General features: G+C 40.3%; 2 protein-coding genes and 1 pseudogene across 2 annotated transcripts in view; 1 reads left to right on the top strand and 2 right to left on the bottom strand.

Annotated features, from left to right (window-relative positions):
• The window catches only part of BANK1 (B cell scaffold protein with ankyrin repeats 1), a 2,047,355-nt gene that overhangs the window by 232,020 nt on the left and 1,793,525 nt on the right, over nucleotides 1-21,810 (top strand). The gene's annotated exons all lie outside the window — the stretch shown is intronic.
• Nucleotides 18,195-18,539, bottom strand: LOC138291543 (cold-inducible RNA-binding protein B-like). Its single transcript, XM_069230318.1, has one exon. It carries the CDS (start codon nucleotides 18,537-18,539, stop codon nucleotides 18,195-18,197), a length of 345 nt encoding a protein of 114 aa, XP_069086419.1.
• Nucleotides 18,550-19,041, bottom strand: LOC138291527 (cold-inducible RNA-binding protein B-like; annotated as a pseudogene).

Genomic DNA, 21,810 nt, shown 5'->3' with positions numbered 1-21,810 from the left:
ATGATAAATCAATTATGTCATGCGCCCGGCTGCCCAATCATCATACCTTTAGGTGGGGATGAGGCACTGCTAGTCAGCTGGAGCAAAACCCGGATTGGAGTGACAGGTGTCACGTGTAGTGGGTCAGACTCAGTCTCCCACACCGCAGGCAATTCTGCCGCTCAAAATCCAGTAGTCTCATTAGAATAATGAAAGCCTATGAGACAAGAGGCTCGGGGAAGGGGGCCCCCTCCATTGGGCCTCCCTGCCCTGAACCACTGCTGCTCTCTGAGCCTTGTAACACTGAAGATTTTTAAAAGGTGGTGTGAGGCCCTTAGTTACAAGCAGGTCCAGGGCCCTGGGCAGTTGTCCACACTGCCCATGCCTAGCGCCTGCCCTGTATGGGAGCAAGTACCCATGTGCCGTACATTAGAAGGTTATTGCAAGTCACCAAGGAATTCTGTGACCATTTTTTATAACTTTGTGGAATTCCAAGATGACCTGCAATATCCTTACAAAGTATAGCTGTGGTACTTTAGCCTTATAATACATGGACACACAATCACACTTCCCACAAACCTCTTAAATTCTTGGCGTGGTGCTCTTTTAAATGAAAGAAATTGCATGTCTGTAACCATAAAGAATTTCAGGTAAAATCTCAAGTGCAAGATTAAAAACACCAAAAATATATAGATATGTTTGGAAATCAGTTTAATACTGGTTAGGTTTTCAAAACCACTTTTAGATGCGTTTGGAAAAATATATTAGAATCAGTGATTCTTAAATGTGTAGAAAATAAACTTTTTGCTACATATCTCCTTTCTGTATATCACTGATTATGTGGAAAAACAGAAGACAAAATTAAAGCCACGTTTCATTTTAGTCTGTGACACAACAGCTTTAAATATGTTTTTTACCTGCATTGCCTTAAATGCTGTCTCTGGCAGCAAGCATTATGACATGAAATATCAACTGTAATAAGTTATTACAGTTGAGCATCTAGGTCATTTCTTTATTAAATGTGACTAGGTGTGTCATAAGTTGCCTCTAATAAGGAAATAAAAGATGTGCTTTTATTGAGGGATTGCAGGATCCCTTCTATTAAACATAATATAGTTCAAAGGCAGAGGAGACCATAGTACATTTTGAGGGACAGCATTATACAGGTTCATCGTTTCAGAGAAGATGAAACAGCTGCTACATGGGGGAATGAAAGAACCAGTCATTAGTGAAGTACTGAATGTTTACAGGAGTTTGATTAGTTTGGGACTAAAAGTTAAATAAAAAAATGGGATCTGAGTTCTTTTTTAAGGTTGACTTGACAGTTTTTGGTACAAATTCTTTAAATATATATAGAGTGAACTTTGGCTCCACCCAGAGGGGTATTGCTCTCTCACTATTTTTATTAGCTATTTGGTGTATCAACCTGCCTCTTATGGAGTGCTTGCACTACAATGTACAAGGCTATTGTATGTGCTACAAAAGCACACTAAATCAATGCAAAATAACATCTTTATCTCGCCTCTACTCCACAGAAAGCAGTCATATTTTATTTTTTCACTGCAGAAAGCCTTTAAAAAATATTTTAGTAAAGGTCAAAATGCAATCCAGGCCTATTGGCTTTGCTAATGCTTGTTGAATTGTGGATGCTAGTTTGCATGTCAATGAGGCATACAGGGAGAAGGCATTTTTGATTACTGTCAATGGCATTTCCTAATTTTTGTTAAGGCTTAATTCTTGTGGTTTGAACACAAGACACGTCCCTTGGCTGAGGGGTTTGGTTTCTTGGTTTTCAGTACAACAGTCATTCCTAAATTGGTTCCATATTTGATGCAAAAGTTAATACTTTTTCATGTGGTGGACTGACTTGGTTCTGGACATACGTTTGGTAGGTCGGTGATGCGAGGTATGGTTTTATCTTCTGTTGGGGACAGTTTTATGTCTCTATATTTCCTCCCGGAATATCAACATCAATGTTAGTATACATTTACTCTTATTAACTCTGTTGTGATGATATTTTAGAGTCAATATTTTGGTCTTGATTTATCTGTAATCGATATTTTAACATCAACATTTGTACAATATCACAGAGGACTGCTTTTCCTCCAGGAAGTTTGGATCTGCCTCCTCATGTATTCTTCAAAGTTTAGCCTAGATAATAATTGAAGTCACCCTTGATTTTTGTCAGAGCCATTTTGCAACCCCGGCCTTCAACAAGCTGCATTTGATGAGTTTCAAGTATGTTTTGGAATGCTAAAGATTTACATTCATGGTAGGTATGCCTATTCAAATGAAGGACAGCAAGGATTCCAACCAGTGGATGTCATGTGTTGATGGAAGTTGATTTCATTTCTATGCTGAAGTTTATAAGAGAGAGGATTGGCTCATGGAAGACGATGTGGGAGATTATTATGGGAATTTAGATCTTGCCATCTACTTGTATCGCATTTTGTCCTCATTAGGTGAATTATTTTAGGACTATGTGGTCCAACAGACCAGTACTAACAAAAACGTTATAAATGGTTCATGCTTTGCTTTCTTTTTAAAAAGACACTGAAAACTTATTTCACACCTGCCCCTGTGTTGAGCCCTCAATCCGGCTACCCCTCTGAGAAGTATGTACTGCCTAACTAGGGGAATGGTAACTGGTCAATGATTTAGAGTTGCAGTTGTGGTCACAAGCCTTTCATGCATTTATTATGAATCCTATTTATGAAGGGATAGCCATTTCACACACGTCTAATTATGATTTGTAATAAGTCTTAAAAGGCACTTTGAGACTTGAAAATGCTTTTTTGACTTGCTGCTTGCCTTTGATGCATGTCATTCTTGCATTTTGCTGTCATCAAAACAATCATTTTGGGAAATGCGGGCTTTGTGACAAAAAAATGCAATGATTCACCAGGCCCTGGCCTCTTGACTGGTACCATGATTTTTACAAATCTAAGGACAGAGTTGGATTCTCGCGCATCGCAATGCACAGTTTTTCATCAATAATTTTATTGCAAATGTTGCACTGATATTATCAATGATGTCATAGAATATGTCATGACTGATGTAATATGTGGGGTAATTAACAGAGCATGGTGAGGGGGCAAGTTATAGTTACCTTAGGACATGAATTGTAGTTTCTATAGATACGTATAACTATAACTACTGAATTTCTATGGTTTTGTGTGTGTAAAATCTAAACCTAAGTATAACGTCCCTGTAAACTTTAGTTTAGTTAATTTCTAAGGTTTTCTAATTTGTAGTTCCTAACTATAACCTCCCTGTAACCTTTGTTTTGTTTCAGTGAATTTCTTGTTTTTTTAACGTAAAGTAATATTTAATTACCATATGTCAATCCAACTGTTGCAGCTCACAGCCTTTTGCCTTTGCACGGCAGGAAGTTGACTGCAGGGCCTGACCAACTCCCTGTAGCCAACCCCCTCCCCCACAGAAGGCAGTAACCTGCGCTCCGGCAAAAAGAAAAACACAAATAGATTGCAAAATAGCAGGTGTAAAAAAAAGGGCATTAAATGAAACAAAAAAAGACCATGGGGGTCATTATGACCCAGGCGGTCTTTTGACCATCAGGGTTAATGTGGCAGTTACACCGCCAACAGGCTGGCGGTGTATACCGCCACATTATGAGTGTGGCTGGTTGGCCACTGCCAACCCACCACATCACCACTAATATCGCCATGGCGGTATGAACTGCTGGGCCGGAGATATTCATCTCCAACCCAGAGGCCCACAGAGTACCACCGGTGGCATTATGAGCCAGCCTACTGTCATGGTTTCCGTGGCGTTAGTAATGACACGGAGACCATGGTGGTAGGGCCTACCGGTAACAGGGAATTCCCTCCCTGCCACCGGTAGGCGGTTCCCCCACCACCCTCCAGCAAGCACCTAACCCACCCCCATGTAAACTCACTCCCCCAACCCCCTGATTCAAACACCCTCACCTCCTGATTCAAACACCCACCTCCACCCCTCCCAATTCATTCACAAACACACCCTCATACGTGCACACACCCACAGACATGACACCCATTCATGCACACCAAGACACGCACCCACCACCCAAGTGCACATATACACACTGACATGCAGAAATGCACTCACTTCAACTTTCACACATGCATTCATTCACACGCGTACAACCACGCATAGACCATAACACTCATATTCACACACACTTGCATACACACAGGCAGACTCCACACACTCACACAAAACACCCTCACCCTCCCATCCCCCTTCCCCTGTCGGACGCCCAACTTACCTTGTCTGGTGAGGAGGTTATCCGGCAACGAACGAGAAGGGGCCCTGCCACCGCCAGCCGCTCCCTGCCCCGCCAGCAGAACACCGCCAGGCCGTACTAATGGCCTTAGTACGGCTGGCGGCGTCCTACTGGTGGGCGGTGCTGGTAAATGTAAATTAAAAATGTAAATTAGCACTTGTATAGCGCACTACTCACCCGTTAGGGTCTCAAGGCGCTGTACTCATACCGCTATGGAACCCCTCCTGGCTTTTCCCTGTGAGGCGCCCACTCCTGAGCACCCCCAGGGTGAAGCCAGGCATCCAAGCGCTGTTGGGGCCGTTGTGGAGATTAAGCAAGCTATTGCCCAGAGTTGCAGAGTGGGACCCATGAATTAGATTAGGCACCGAGGCGAGAATTATCTGGTCAAGGGGAATTGAGCCCAAGACCTGCCGAAGCGGGACTTGAACCCTGGTCTTGAGCCAGATCTCTGCTTCAGGGTCTGCCGCTCTAACCATTGAGCCACACTTCTCCAGTAGTGGTAGCTTCTCCCTGGTGGTAGCAGCACCAGGGCACCACCGTCCACCAGCATGGCTACAGCAGGATTTTTGTCCTTATTGTGGCAAAAATCCTACAGTGTCCATAATATGGCGGGCGGAAGACCGCCAGCACTGCTGGTCTTCTGGCACCCTTGGCATCAGCAGTATTCTAAGAATACCGCCAATGTCATAATGAGGGCCTATATCCCATTAGAAAGGAATGGGAAAAATGTTGAATAAATATATGAAAAAAGGGTTAAAAAATTAAACATGTGAAATGTGAAAATATGCTGTGATAAAAAATGAATAAAGTATAAATTAAACAATAGTCTAAAATATTTGCAATTATGTAATATGCATACTTACATGAATATATGTTAACCTGATGTAGAACATATGCATATAAAACAAATTCAAATTGCTAAAATACTGATGAACAGTGGAAAACAAAAGTTGAAAATTTACAAATTACAATACTATGTAAATATAATTTACATATTTGTATTAACAGAAAATGTTTACAAAAAGTTTTATTTACTTACTTTTATAAAAATGTTTGATTTTTCAGATAAATATAACTAAAAATGTCAATATGTACGATAAATGAGTTTTAAATCGAGAAATAAAATGAGAAAAATGTTTGATATGTCTTTATCATTTAAACAATGTAATGAATATTAAATGTGTTTACAAACTTACATCTATTTTTATTATATTACTAATGAACAGCATTACTAATGAAATAACACAACATATTTCTATTACATACAAATAAAAATGAAATCAAACATTTCAGAATAAAATTATAAAATTAAATAATTACACTTTAACAGAAATCATTTATAACAAAAATGTTAAACACTAAAGGGGTGACATTTACTATTCCCATTCCAAATAAACCAATTAAGAGAATGCATTGGACATTAAAGGGGTGACAATTACTATTCCTACTCAAATCTAAACCAGTTTTGGAAGGTGTTAGACACTGAAAGGGTGAAATTTTCAACTTCCACTTCAATGTAAATCAATTTGGGGGAAGGCATTGGACACTGACGGGATGGCATTTACTACTAACACTCCAATCAAACCTATTGGGAGAAGTTGCTGAGCACTAAAGGGGTGATATTTACTTCTCCCACTCCAATCCAATCATATTGAGGAAAGGTGTTGGGCACTCATGGAATGACATTTACTATACTCAAACCAATCTAAACCAATTTGGGGGGAATGTTGGGCACAAAAACGTGACATTTAGTATTCCCAATCCAATCTAAACCCATTTCAGGAAGGTGTTGGGCCCTGAAGGGGTGACATTTACTATTCACATTCCAATCCAACACCCTTGGGAGAATGTGTTGGACAATAAAGGGATGGCATTCACTAATCCTACTCCAGTCTATACTAATTTGAGGAAGGTGTTGAACAGTAACGTGTTGAAATTCATTATCCCCACTCCAATCTAAACCAATTTTGGGAAAGGCATTGGACACTAAAGGGGAGACCTTTACTATTCCCACTCCAATCCAATCCAACCATATTGGGGAAAGTTGTTGGATACTAAAAGGGTGACATTTACTATTCCCACTCCAATCTATGTCAATTTGAGGAAGGTGTTGGACACTAAATAGGTTAAATGTACTATTCCCACTCCAATCTAAACCACTTTGGGGAAAGTGTTGGACACTAAAGGGATGACATTTACCATTCCCACTACAATCTATCCATACTGGGGGAAGGTGTTGGACACAGCAAATGTGATATTTACCATTCCCACTCCAATGGAAACCAATTTGAGGAAGGTGTTGGACACTAAAGAGGTGGCATTTACTATTCTCACTCCCATATATACCAATTTGAAGAAGAAGTTGGACACTAAAGGGGTGACATACACTAATCCTGCTCCACTCTAAACCAATTTGGAAAAGGTGTTAGATTTTAAAGTGGTGACATTTTCAATTTCTACTCCAAAGTAACTCAATTTGGGGAAGGCGTTGGACACTGAAGGGTTGGCATTTACTATTCCCTCTCTAATCAAACTATATTGGGAGAAGGTTTTGTACACTAAAGGGGTGGCATTTACTATTCCCACTCCAATATATAACAATTTGAAGAAGATGTTGGACACTATTGAGGTGCAATTTACTATTCCCTCTCCAAATCAACCATATTGGAGGAAGTTGTTGGCCAATAAAAGGGTAACATTTAATAATCCCACTCGAATCGAAGGATATTTGATAACGGTGTTGGATACTAAAGTAGTGAAATTTACAATAATCACTTCAATACAGAACATTTTAAAGAAGATAATCCAAATTGAACAATTTCAAAATACAATCAATACTCCATAATCATACACATTTTTTACCATAATGTTAAATATAATTTAAGTGTGATAGTAAATCCCACCCCTTTAATATCCAACACCTTTCTCAAATCTAAAAACAAACTAAGCTAAACTACAAACCTAGATACACAAGCTAAAATATTAAAATTGAAAAAAACGACAATTTTTAAAATATTAATGTTAAAAATATTTTTTGAATTCTTTTTCAACCTTTCCAAAACCATAGACCATAACATTAAAAAATAAACTGCTTTCAAAATGATCAAACATAAAATGTAAAAATATTCATCAATGTTATATTTTTATAAATGTAAAGCATATTATTAAGTGAAATTACACTTTAAAAAAAATATTAACACATTTCTTTAACTTTGAAAAAAATGAGAAAAAAGCAAAAAGTATACAAGTATAAAATTAAAAAAAATATTTCAAAACATTGTTTTGATGACAAATGGGTAATATTTTAATTTAAGATACATCAAAAAGTGGAGGGTCAAAGGCAATCAGTTTGGGGTGATCCTGCAGAGAGGGTCATTTTCCAATTGGATGGTTTGGAAGTTTTGGGCTAATATGATGGGCATGTAGTCATTTTAAATGCAGAAGGTGGCTTACTCGAACAAAACAATGGCTGAAATTCGCTCATCCAAAGCCCAGTCCAAGCAGTTATACACAGCAAGAGGTCCTTTGCTTACAGCAGATTGAAAACAATTATAAGAAGGTTAGGAGAGACAGATTGTAAAAGACCTACAATTCATGATGCCAGCCCTTATGTCCCACATGTATAAAGAGTTGTTTTAAACATTGGCACAAACTAAACAAAATCAATTAGAATTTCACTACCACAGGAGTAGTGGATACTATAAAGAATCTAAGGTGTACATTTCCAGTTTGAGACTTGAAGCAAAGAGTACAAAATTAACATTTTTAACTCAAGATAAATACTTTTTAAAACTTCATGGGTGAAACAGAGTAGTGCATTTGTTATTACCTCATTTTGGGGGTTATTCCAACTTTGGAGGAAGTGGTAATCCGTCCCAAAAGTGACGGTAAAGTGACGGATATACCACCAGCCGTATTACGAGTCCATTATATCCTATGGAACTCGTAATACGGCTGGTGGTAAATCCGTCACATTTGGGACGGATTACCACCTCCTCCAAAATTGGAATAACCCCCTTTGTCTTTTGCTTTTGTCCACTAGTTTGTAACTACAGAACAGCAAATGAAGAATAAGATTGTATTAATATATATATATATATATATATATATATATACATATATATATATATATATATATATATATACATATATATATATATTTTTTTTTATTTGCAAAGTTATATGAGGGTGTGCGCAATAGATTATCTTTTTTGCGTTAGTAGTAGTTAAAACTTCAACTTAATGGCATAGGTCTACTAACGTTCACATCTTCTGTTACACAAATAATGTAGTTAACAGAATCTCTTCCTTGGTATGAGTGTTAATGGTGTGTTTCGGAGAACAGTGATTTTATTTTTTTCTGGGATAGACTGATGAAGAAATGGAGTGGATTCAAATGTAGCGAAATAATTAATAATTTCATTTTCATTTTCATTGTCAGTAATATTTCCCTTGTGTTTTGAATATGTTAATGGAATTTCTATTTGAGGGGATTTTAGTTTGTAGGCAAGGGACTTACCTCCTTTTTTACTGCCATCCCAATATTTTTGTTTTCCTAAGCAAAGGGTATTGTCTGGTTTTTAAATTAGATGTTATTAGAACAATCTTTTAATTTATCCACTTTACTTTAGATTTTTGGTTCTGGATTATGGGATTAAGGGAGCAGAGTTATTTTTGTTTTTCAGCTTTTAAGTTCTTATCCAGCATCAAACTTATATGTTAAATGTGAGAAATATAGTCTGTATTTTTACCACTTACAAAGGCTTTACAGGTTTCTCAAACTGGGTTTACATTTTTAGTGCTTCTGTGTTTTCTCTCTGTAAAGAAGAGGATTTCTGATTGGAGTTTCTTGCTGAAGATCTTGTCTTGTAAGGTGAACAAAGTTAATTTCCACTCAAAGTATTTAGAATTGTTTGTGTTAAGTGTAAGGTGTAGAGAAAATGGGGCATGGTCTGTAAAAGAGATTCCGCATAATATTGAGGACATGTTAACTTTGGTCAATCTGTTTTTAGCTAAGAAGAATCAAAATAGAACAATGATTTGCATAGACTGGATTGGTGCATAGAGTCTTTAGCAAGGGGATGAAGAAAAAGATAAGGGTCAGATTTACGATTATTTGACTCAGTGCAACGTAGCACAACAACTTGCTGCACTGCGTCAAATGGAGAGGGCAGAAATGGGCCATATTTACTAATATATGGAACATTACTGCTCTCTTACTGTGCTGGTGCACTATGTGCGACTTTGCACCAATGGAGGCACACTTCCTGCACAAAAACAATCCTTAGAGGCGTTTCCTCTTTCAAAGTGTACTGCAAAATACATCCCACTTCTAAAGATATTTCTCCTCCCTAAACCTGTCAGAAAGCTGTACAATTTTGATGCATTTCCAAGTTTACTACTGCTGGTGATTCTAGAAGTGCAACTAAAAAAGAAGCATGGGTGGAGGTGTGGAAACTCCACTCTCCAACCATGTAATGCCTTATCGGTGCAGAGAAACACAAGGCAGTGACTTGCTCTGTCTTGCGTTACTCCAGATTTACCAAGCCATGCAGGGCCATGCAAGGTGGCTTAAGGATTGTGTTGCCCTTGAGTCACCTACCTTATGTGATGCAATGGCAATGCAATCCTTTGATATATCTGGCCCTAAATGTTTTTAAGGCCCATGGTTTTCGTTCATGTATTTAGAGCTGTGCTATCAGTCTGGTTTAATAATTTTGTCATTGTTATTAAAATTAGTGGCACTGATCGACCCCAACATTTTGTTTTGCTTGAGTAATGAGCATTTTGAATAGCAAGTTTACTATTATTTCTACTGATACTACTTTTACTAAAAGCAATAGATAGTAAAATTACAAAAATATTGATAACACATGAGATCTTGCAAATTCCTGCATAAAAACCAGTCTGCAATTTCTTTATTGCACTCAATTTGTGGTGTTATAATGAAATGATGTAGCAGAGCAACAATAATAAACAATTAAAACCGAGTTGTGATGTCATAATACCGGCTGTCAGAGCCAGCCATCAAGGTGAAAGGCAGGTCATAGAGCATCATTACAGCTGCGGTTTAAACAAGGAAAACAATTAACTTGATTTTTTATGCTTCTGACGAGTTCTCCTTACATTAACACTTGGCAACAGAAATGAGGTATTTATCGCACCTTGTTTATTTTTTCTATGATAAAGGTCCTTGAAGAAAACATATAATCTCTGCATGATTGTAAACATTCTGAGACATAAACCCTTTTAGTCTGATTTACATTATGATGATTCTAATATCTTTTGCAATGTATAACTAACGGCTTTTTTGTATGTTCAATTTGCACTTCACATTCTACTTTTATTTGTCATATCTGCAAACATACACTTTCTTTTATACAAAAGAGGGCCACACCAAAGACTGGTAAGTTTAAAGCATGGGTGATGGTGTGACCCTGTATCGTAAGAAATAAAATACCCTCTGACATACATTAATAGGATATTGCATGTCACTTCAGAGTTCCATGACCTCACCAAAAAAACCTACATTCAGCCTCATTCCTCTCTATGGTCATGGACCTCCTTGCAGACTGCAATATCTTCACAATACAGAGCATTGAGTAGGTTGTTCCTTATACAATGATAATCGCCGTCGTCATAGCAGTCAATTACACAACCAACACCACAATCTGCATTGCAACTAACAGCTTAAAAACAAATGTAGATATCACTCATCTCAGTGGTCTTCGATGCAGAGTTTTAAACTTCTCTCATGTATTAGTCTGACATGCAGAAGGAAAAAAAAATTGTGAATAGGGACCTCTTTTATTATGGTAGAGTAAATCTCTTTCACTTACGTTCAGCATATTGGTGACAACGTAAGTGCTCCATTTTGAACTTTATGGAACTAAGTTGAGTTGCATGTATTTTTCATTGGTACTTGATGGGAGTAACAACATTAAAATACAGCCCATTCATGGCATTATATGCAATAGGTCACAACACATGCACATCAGTGTTCCTTAAAGATATTTGAAATAAAGTCTGACACATTTTACATTGTGCAATCACAGGCTGCATTGGAGATCGTGTGTAGTCCTCTGATGGGGGAGTGTGTACCCTGAAGACTAGCAGGTTAGGAGCCACTCGAGTGTTAGAATGATAAGACATTTCAAGCTGGAAAGGAATGAAACTGAGGGATACAGTTCAGAGCCTTTTCTTGTAAACAATACTCATGAGTGTAAATACCTTATTATTAACATCAGTTATTTTGTAGTTGACAGTATTATAGTCTTCCATTATCTGAAATCATCAGCAATCCGTTTTCAGTAACCATTTCATTATTTTTTAATTGAAATACTAATAGTTAGAGCTAGGGATACTATTTAAGAAAAAGGCGGACATGCATCCAACCAGCAGCATGATTTACCGTGGACCTGGTGGTGTGCAATTATACGTTGGATCAGTTTCCTCAAAGCAATGCAGCCAGTTCTATATCAATATCGCATAGCACAAATAAAGTGGGCCCAAGGATTATCAGTAATGCTGTCTCATTAATATTAATGAGGACGTATTCATTCTGCAAAACTTTGTGAAGCACGATGACTGGATAGATGGAGGCCAAAAGAGAGAGCAGACCTCCATCTTGCCATTTCCAGTGTGCCATCATTTCAAGCCTTTGTGACGCCCAAAAAATCATAACAGAGACAGAGGAAAAAATATTCACCATGATGGCCACAGATATCATTCACACAGTGGAGTTTTTTCTCACTGACAGTTTCTGCTAAGTGGATGATTATCAATCGATAGGGCAGTCAGTAACAATGCAGTGCTTTTCTACTGTGGGAGGAATCAATCACGAAGCACTGATACAAATCATTACAATCCACGGCAAAAAGTGGCTCCTCTGTACTGTCCTTCTTACCTTGAAACTAGCTAGGAGTTGACGTTTATGCTCTGCGACCAGCACTGGCAACTGATACTCGCAATGTATTTTGGTACATTGCATTTCTTTGTCCCTTGCAAAGTTGTCCACTGTGCAGATGTTGAGAGGGAAACAAACTTTCCATAGCATCCTTCTAATATTCTTACACGGCGGTAATGCAAATATTTTGATAATGGCTTTCTTGTTCTACACACACATGAGGCTTTAGTTTGCACTAATCTCTGGGTCTCGAGGGTTACTGCAACCACTACTGAAGCAGTTCAGCAGTGAAGGTTATTCTTAAGATATGCATTCATTTGCAAACGTGTTTCTGAATCATGAGGCATGATTATCTAGTGCCTGTAAATTGGCGTCCATGAACTATGCTGTGCTATAATGCTATCCATGGTTACATGACAAAACATTTGACTTGACTAGAAACCTAAAGACTGATCATTCAGAAGGCCTAATTATCATACACTGATTTCCTAAATGCAGCTAGACCGTCGTTGAGCTTTATTAATATTTGTTATAATTTCATCTGATCTTGCACAATATTCCTCGGCTCTAGGGTGATGTATGGCTTAAACGCTTCTTAGTAGTTAATTGGCAATTTGGTCTAGAGGATAAAAGGGTTAGTTGAATAATGACCAAAAAAGTGCTTTTTGTGTAGATGGTAAGAATTCTGCTTTCTTTCATCACAACTTCTTAGTTGAAGTTTGCTGCATCCTTTCTTCAGATTGCCATGACATGACTAGCTGTTAATTGAATAACAGAGAATTGCAAGTGTCTTATTCGGAGTACTGTGCCATCTTTGGAATTTCTACAAAATTGTACTGCCTGTGCTCTGAATAAAGTTACATACTTAGGACCACTTTTATACACCCTTATAAGTAACAATGTTGCAATTGGCAGAGAAAGGCCATGTGAAGCAGGGGGTTGGCTGCCTGTTTGGGGTTGGGCATATGGCCTGGCCGGAGCTGTCAAACAGCTCTCACTTGTTGGGAGCAGATGTGTCCTCTGTTTCCCTGCCCACAGACATGCATGCAGGGAAAAAGGGGAAACAATTGATCTCACAGACAGGAAGCTGCATGTTTAGCACCTCCCTCTCTGTGACAGCAATGCCAGCTCCCGCAGGAAGTGGGGAGACAGCTGGGATCATGGGGGGCATTCTAGCTCCCCCAGGCAGTCCCCAACGGTGGGGACAGGGACGAGCCCCGGGACCGAAATCGGCCCAGGGAAGGGGCTCTCCCTCCCCTATTAAATGAAGGTCGGGCCCCAGGGGTCAGGATCTGGCTGAGAAGGGTGTGGTCCCCCTCCCCTAATAAAATCTGAAAGCCTTCATGGAGGTGAATACATCACTGATCTATTGGAGCACAATCTGTATGTGACTGTGACGACTGGGTTCTTTTTTGTCCTCTCCTATTGAGAGCAGAGTCCATGGTTCTCCCTTTAAAATGCTGCAAGTATGTAAATGTGTAAATCACCTTGAAGCTGCACCCGCTTGACCCCACATTGTCCACCTTAGTAGTATGCAAAGTTCTTCTCGCATTTTCCCAGAATCATGGACAACTTACCAAAGGGGCCCCAGTGCGTTTCCTGACGATTATGATGGTGCGTTCTAGATGCAGAGCAATATGAGGACATCTCCACATAAACAAAGAAGCACTTACTTCATAGAGATAAGAGGAAGGGCCCTAGCTTGGTGGGGATTTACATCTTTGTAGTCTTGTTGGCCTCCCTATAGGAGGATTCATGTTATCATACAATTCTTGAGAAAGGCGCGCAAGGAACAATCACATTGCTAAATGCACAAAGGTCACTAGTGACATTTCCTCCTGGTGCATTACATAGCTGTAGTGTAGAATAAACACTGGATATTTTACCCAAGGAGGCAGAAAGAACTGCACTTGGGTTGATATTTTGTGCAAAGCTGTGGAATCCTGTTGGATAAAAGGACAGGTGAGATCCCTTTGTGGCTGAGTCACTCACATAGCTACTGGCACACCCACACAGACACTCACACACCCACTCATATGTACTCAGACACTCACACATCCACTCACAGACCCACTCACAGACTCACACACCTACTCACAGACCCACTCAGAGACTGACGCACCCACTCACAGACCCACTCTGGGACTCACTCACAGACCAACTCAAAGACTCACAGCCCCACTCAAAAACTCACAGCCCCACTCAGACACTCAAGCACCCACTCACAGAAACACTCAGAGACTCATGCACTCATTCACGAACCCACTTAGACACTCATGCGCCAACTCAGACCCATTCAGACAATCCCTCAAGCACTCACAGACCCACTCAGACTCTCACACACCCACTCACAGACGCTCACACACCCACTCACAAAGAGACTCTAACACCCACTCTCACACCCAGAGGCTCTCTCTCACACCTACTCTCACACCCAGACACTCTCATACCCAATTTCACACCACATAGACCCTCTCACATCCACTCACAGACCCAGACAGTGTCACACCCAGAGATGCCCTCTCACACCTATCCTCACACACAGAGAGACAGGCTCTGCAGTCAACGCCCGCTAAAGACTGTGCTCAGAATGGGGTTGGGTGGCTATAGGGGGTTGACTGCAGGCCCTATGGTCAACTCCCCGCGCATACAGTGGTTGAATTAAACTATAGTAATTAAAATGACTTTACATAAAAAAAACATAGAATTTCACTGAATAAAACAAAGGTTACAAGGACGTTATAGTTAGAAAATATAATTTAAAAAAACATAGAGATTCACTTAAAAAAACAAAGGTTTCAGAGATGTTATAGATAGCTTCTAAATTTACTCACACAAAACCATAGACATTCAGCATTTATTTCAAGTAATATAACTCACACACTCGCCATACACAGTTTATTACCCCAGATATTACATCACTCATGATTTTCATAACGGCAATAAAAATATCAATGAAACATTAGCAGTCAATTTATTAAAGAAAAAAGTGTGCATGGCGGGGCGCAAGTTATAGTTACTTGAAGTAAGTCATTATAACTGCTGAATTTCTATGGTTTTGTGCGAGTAAATTCAGAACCCAGCTATAAAGTCACTATAAGTGAATATATATGTATATATATATATATATATATATATATATATATATATATATATATATATATATAAATATATGTGTGTGTGTGTGTATGAAAGATATTTTTTTGTTTTTCTAAATTCTGCTATATTGTATCAGTCCAACATTGTTCCTTAAAAGAAATGGATAATAAATTTAAACACTTGGGATTTGGATTTCTGAAATTGTGCTACTTGGTGAATGATTAAGAAATTATAAATTTGTTTTGCACATGGCTTGAGACACCATTATCTATTGCATTAAGCTATGGACTGCTCCAGAAAACGTTGTTTATCCTATAAAGGGAGGAAAAAGGAAACACTGAAACAAGTAAACATGCTCCAAGTGCTCTGTGGGAGACATCAATAATTGATGGTGCCTCTGATCTTGGGATCGGACATGTATACCCTCTGTGAACGTGACACATGACGAGAAACCAGTAATTATTTTGTAAAAGAATGAGTGCCAAACCTCCGCTCAGATGCCCACATTCGTCGCTAATAAAGGTCAGCGCGACAAATACCAAGGCTACATAGTGATCAATCCACCTCACTACTCTTTATCCTCTACCAGACACCATCTTCCTCTTTATCGTATTCTTGCAGGTTTGTGCCTTCTCCATTTGTGACTTTTTTTCGTCTTTCTCTTTGCTTTCTTTCACCTTTGTGTGTTTTCCTCTCACTTAGTTCTTATGATATGTCTGATCAGTAAAAATACGTGCTTGTCCACCAAATTAGTTCCAGTAGCCCCCACCAGCAACCACTGGCTCAAATTAAGCACCGCTCGTAGTAAGTGGTCAGTGTTTGTACCTAGCAGAAATTCCTGCCACTGTTTGTTTCGATAATTCACGTGTTTATTTTAAAGTTAAGTTGTCACATCTTGGTCTTTCATTTATGAAGGGAAACACGTGCTCATTTTCAGACTGGAAATTGAACTTTCGTTCAATGTAATCTACAGAAGTGTGAAACATGACAAGTGAAAACCACTAGTACTGTACTAGTTTAGACATTTTCTGTAACAACCACACTGTGAGCTTCCTGCAAACTCAGTTTTCATTGACCATGTGCAGAATTTGTGCCTGACATGAACAGCACAGATACAGAGTAAATCGTGACAAAGCAAAAGTTCCTTATTTCACTTGTCCTTGACTGATCTAAAATAAATAAATAAGACAGTGTGACTTTGGTATGCCATCAGCAGGAAGAACTCAACCACAACTCTTCTGTTTCCTTTTACTGTACTAGATAAAGGAAGTGTTGACCAAACTAAGTTGAAAAAACACACAGCTGAATGTAATCTTCTTTTGCACACGGCACACCAGTCTAGATCAGCACGGGGCAGTGAAGTGAAATTGTTCTTCTCTATGGAAGTGGCAGGAAAACTACAAGCCTGCCTTTAAAGCTGATCTGTACTGCTTCTTCTCTGTTTACAAGATGATGCACTGATGTTTTGCATATATATTTGTGCCAGGGGTGCTGTGAGGTGCAAAGAGAGACCCTAAATGTTCCAGAACATACTCGGCAACACAGAGCTGAGAACACGGTCGAACCAATCACCATACTGTCAAAAGCATATTTTTTTTAAGTAGCTGTCTTAAGGAAGGAAATGCCCTTTACCAATTGAAGCCGAGGCGTTAAGTATTGCATACTGTGCACTGGCCCCTTCAAATCGAAGTGCGGGTTGAAGATTTGTATGGTGAGCGGTAAACTAGATGTTATGTGTGACTGTGTGAATGTGTGTCTGAATGTTGTGTGAACATCTGTGTGTGTCTAAGAAACAAATGGCTTTATTTCGCGGGAAAAGTAATTCCTGATGGGCCAGTAGGCTTTCCTTTGCTGCCATGAGGAATTATGAGGTTTGTGGTGTTATCATGGACCTCTTATGTTTCCTCTGGAGACTTCTGCTCCTGAAAGCTGCTGAAAACTCTGGAGGAAACTGCACTGGAGAAATAGGAATTACTGGGGAAAGCGAGTCTAGAATTACTGATTCATTCAGTAAATCCTCACATTCCAGGGGACTCTCAGGGTCCACCTGAAATTCCTATGAATTCACTGTCTCAAAGTTAACATGATCCTTGATAATGTTAAACAGAGAGATGCGAAATTACCATGACCACATCTGGGACACTTAATTATGAGGCCCAGTGAAGGATAAAGATAGAGAGAATGCAAAATTACTAGCCAGATATATGATTAAAAGTAAGCTTTACCTCAAGAATGCAGTGATGAGGGCGAATAATTGGATTACCAGTGTTATATCGATGTCCATTTTATTTAGTTGCAGTCTCTTTAATTCAGGAAAAGACATACACACTTGTGCATCACACCTGTGATGCTGTGCTCAGTGTGATTATAAAATCAGAGACGGAAATGGAAATAAGTCAGGGCACCACTTCTGCCCTGACTGAAGAGGACTTTCTTTTTTTTTCACTTCAGACCGTCTTTAATAGGGCTTCATGAAGCAAAAAAGAATTGGGTACACAATAAATCCTAACCACTTTGAACACTGAATATGCATTTCTTCCAGTGAAAAAAGGACATTAAGAACCTTTCACGGAAAGCTTCAAGAATCAGAGTCGTTTCTTTACAGTAAAACAAGATCTGTAGGTTGTTGCAAGGGGTCCCACGTTCAGGAAGTCCTAGTGTAGTACATTAAGGAATGTTCACTCATGAAGTCAGTAATTCACTTTTCAGAAGATTCCACAGCTTGCTTAGTTTCCTCTTAAGTAAACGTTTCCTTTCTGAAGAATGGACCAGCTCATGAAGGGCACGGAGAAAAGAAATTCTATGCTGGGCATCGGACTGGACAACGAGTGCCAAGATGGCTGTGCCCTGAACAAATCTGCGAAGCTCCATAAGTCTTTATAAATACAGCCATTGGAAAGAGGTCAAGTCCATGCGGGTATTTTAGTTGTTGTAATAGGATCCACCTCCTCTGTAGTAGTCCCGGGAGCCCACGCCGTATCCACCGCCACTGCCACCTCGGCCTCCGCCGGAGGACATGCCGGCCAGGTCCACCCGGATCTGCCTGCCGCCCAGGTTCTCGCCGTTCATGCTGTGCAGCGCGTCCTTGGCGTCGTACGTGTTCCTGAAGGTGATGAAGCCGAAGCCGCGGGATCTGCTGGTCTCCCCGTCCTTCACCACCTCAGCGTCGCTCACTTCTTCGTATTTACAGAAGGCTTGCTCCAGGTTGTGCTCGTTGGTGTCAAAGCTCAGGCCCCCCACAAACAGCTTCCCTTCCTCAGAAGACATGATGGATCCATTAGTTGCAACTGTCTCTGTAGGATCCCCCTGAGTGCTCGTAGCCTTCGTTCCTACTACTGCCGTAAGAGTCCCTCGATCCATGTCCACCACCATATCCGCCGCCACCATATCCTCCACTCCTTGAGTCAAATCGACTGCTGCCATAGCTATGACCACCTTGTCCTCCTCTGCCCCCACACGAGTACCCTCTGCCACCAGCAGATCCTCTTCTGTAGGCACCTCTGCTTCTGTCTGAAGATTTGCCTGCATGGTCCACTCGAATCTGTCGTCCGTCAATCGTCTTCCCATCCATGGCCTGTAAGGCATACTTGGCATCTTCTTCACTCTCAAAGGTGACAAACTCAAACCCTCCGCACTTCTGGGTGTCTTGGTCCCTTACTACCACAACTGCTGTGATCTGCCCATACTTGCTAAGTTCGTCTTCCAAGGACTGCTCACCTGTGTTGTAATTGAGGCCACCAATAAAAAGTTTTCCATCATCAGATTACATGGTGAACACTTCCCTTCGCCAGGCACTGCAGCAGAACGTTCAGCCGGGGGAGGCCTAAAGGATCATCACAAAACAGAATAAAATGGCGAGCAGTGCCCCGGCTCCTCACGTTTCGCTGCAGACGCTTGTGGTAGTCGTGGCACGCCTGGCGGGTCTACGGCGGTGAGGTCATGCTCCCATCTGCACCCTTCGCTCCGGCCACCCTAAATTGGCCACCACGCGCCGCCATTTTAGGAGCCGCGCGTGCCAGAAGAAAGACCCCGTCTCCTGAAGAGGACTTTCTGTCATACTCCGAAATTGTTGTTGTGTTGGAGGTCATTGTTTTGATAAACGTGAACTCTCTGAAAAAGCAGGGTTACTTTCAGTAAAAGGAAAATACCAGCAGGCCACCATGTCAGTCGGCATTATTTTCTGAGCCGCAGACAGACATACAGATTTCACTGTGCCATTTTTACAGGTCTCCTAATGCCAAAGCACCCCCTTGCATACATTATGCCTAACACAGGTGTAATGTGGTGCAAGGGGTCGCAAAGTGGCACAATTGATGCATTGCGCCACTTTATAAATATGGCGTGCCAAAAATTGCCTCATTGAGCCCCATTAGCATAAAAAAATTGATGCTAGTGTGGCGCAACGAGGCGGTAGGGCCTTGTAAATCTGGCCCAAAGACTTCACGTTTGCCCGCTGGTGACCTACACTTCTAGCAAATTTAAATGTTCCATTATGGCTCAATTGTTCCATCAAAATCGAACTTTAATTACTTCAGGCCTGATTTAGTCCATAACCTCCACCATCCTGACAGTATTCTGCCTGACAAATTTAGAGATGACCTGCTGCCCAGTGGTCATCTCTGTACATTGAAAGAAACTGTAGTCACAATTGTTCCTTTCAATGTACTAAATGTTATAGAATTTTTTGTTTTTCAGAAACAAACTCCGAAAGTGTGTGTTTGTGTCTGAAAGAAACAAAAAAATAATGACCCCTACATGTTTGAAGTTTTCGCCCAGAGTAGTAGGTCATTATTGTTTTTTGCTGTTCTTCAGTGGCAGGTTTTTCCTGGCGGTGATGAACAGAAATAAAAGACATTGCACCATCCATTCTAAACAGAGAGGGCAGTGTAATGTCCTTCCCCTGACGAAGAAGTATTCAGTCAACAGAGCCAACTTGGACTCCACTGATGGTAGGTGCTGAGGGTAGAGAAGCCAGTCACGTTTGTGACTGAGTACCATGCCCACCAAACTGTAAATTGGGCCCTCAGGAGTCCGCCTACTCTGTAAATCAGAAGTTAAAAGTTACTCTTGTCGATGCATTTCTTGTGCACTTAAGGTACCTTTGTGATGAAAGCCATAGGTTTACTTGGTACGAGCAGGTGGTGTACATTCAAGGAACTAATTCCAGAACTTTTTACAATATCCCGCCATTCTCTTCTATAGTGGTTTTTGGCATTTCTTATTAATTTCATTTACATTAGAAATTAATAAATGTATTACATAATAGTTCTGAGCACCAGAATCCATATTTTGGTCTTGCCAGAAGTCATCCCAGGGTATCTGGAAGACTGCCCTGCTTTCACTCTAACAAATATAGATAGAACAAATATGGAAAAAAAACTAAGCTTCAGTAGTGTTACGTTTATCACAGTAAATACATACAGTGTAAAATACAGCAAGCAAGAACATTGTTTCCAATGTGATTAGGGACTGGAAATATAGCTGTACATTAGCCCCATTCCATGTATGGCACCTTCAGCTTGTCCTGGATGTTCATCCAATGGCACTGTGCGTGGTGGGATTTGTGCTTACAAACTAAAGCTACAAGTCCCGAAATGCAAAGCCATATTTCCTTAATTGCCATTTTGACTGACAATCTTGCACTGAACGTGGTGCCCCTTGGCAGCCATTCCCATTAGTTTTTTTTAAAACCATTAACATTTCAAAATGTGAAGTTATGTTCAGTATTATTACTCTCAAATAATATGCTATTATAGATATGCTATTGCGAGGCCTGCACCCTAAAAATGGTAATTTAAAAGCATTGAGGGAGCAAGGTCTTAGAATTAATGTGAGTCCCTCGTTGACACTCCTCTCTCCCGCTCCCCCGTCAGAATATGCCGACAAAAACAATTACTGATTGTCCGACAAAAAGTAGCAAACGGCTACTCTGTTTTCTTTCACTAAATCACTGCACTGTTATCAGCATTCCCCAAGAACAAATTCATGTTTTTCTTTATCAGTCAGAGTTTTGTGACCTCCTTGCCATCCACGGAGTAGGAATGGGGGAGGGGGCGCCTGGAGCTGGGCAGCCCAAGAAGCTGCAGAAACAATATATAACCAGATTTAACTCTCTCCTTTTTTGTTTTTAGCTAAATGAATTGACAGAGGGCATGCGTACTGTTTTGATGGGCGAGCACACATTCTGTAATCTCTCTTTGGGCTTGAAACCACGCCCATGCCACGTCAGTCACTTACATTGGTTTGTGGGCTTGCCTTTTAAAATCCGCTTGCTTTCATTTGTGAAAGGCATGCATACCTCATGCCTTTTCCGGTGATTAGCCCACCTACACAACATCGGTAAAGTACCAAAAACATAGGAGGCTCGATGTTTTCAGCCTGGAGTCCGGACTACTTTATCTGTTTTTTTCCACGCAGCACGATTGTGCTGCATTTTACATAGCGCGATCACGCTGCGTTTTTTTTTGCTTTACAACGATAATAGCTCCAACTTGAAAAAAATGCGAGACCAGTTGCATTGAAAATGCTTATTATGTAG

Source organism: Pleurodeles waltl, chromosome 1_1 (assembly GCF_031143425.1).
Source record: "Pleurodeles waltl isolate 20211129_DDA chromosome 1_1, aPleWal1.hap1.20221129, whole genome shotgun sequence".
NCBI classification, from domain to species: Eukaryota; Metazoa; Chordata; class Amphibia; order Caudata; family Salamandridae; genus Pleurodeles; species Pleurodeles waltl.
This window is presented reverse-complemented; position numbering and strand designations above follow the sequence as displayed.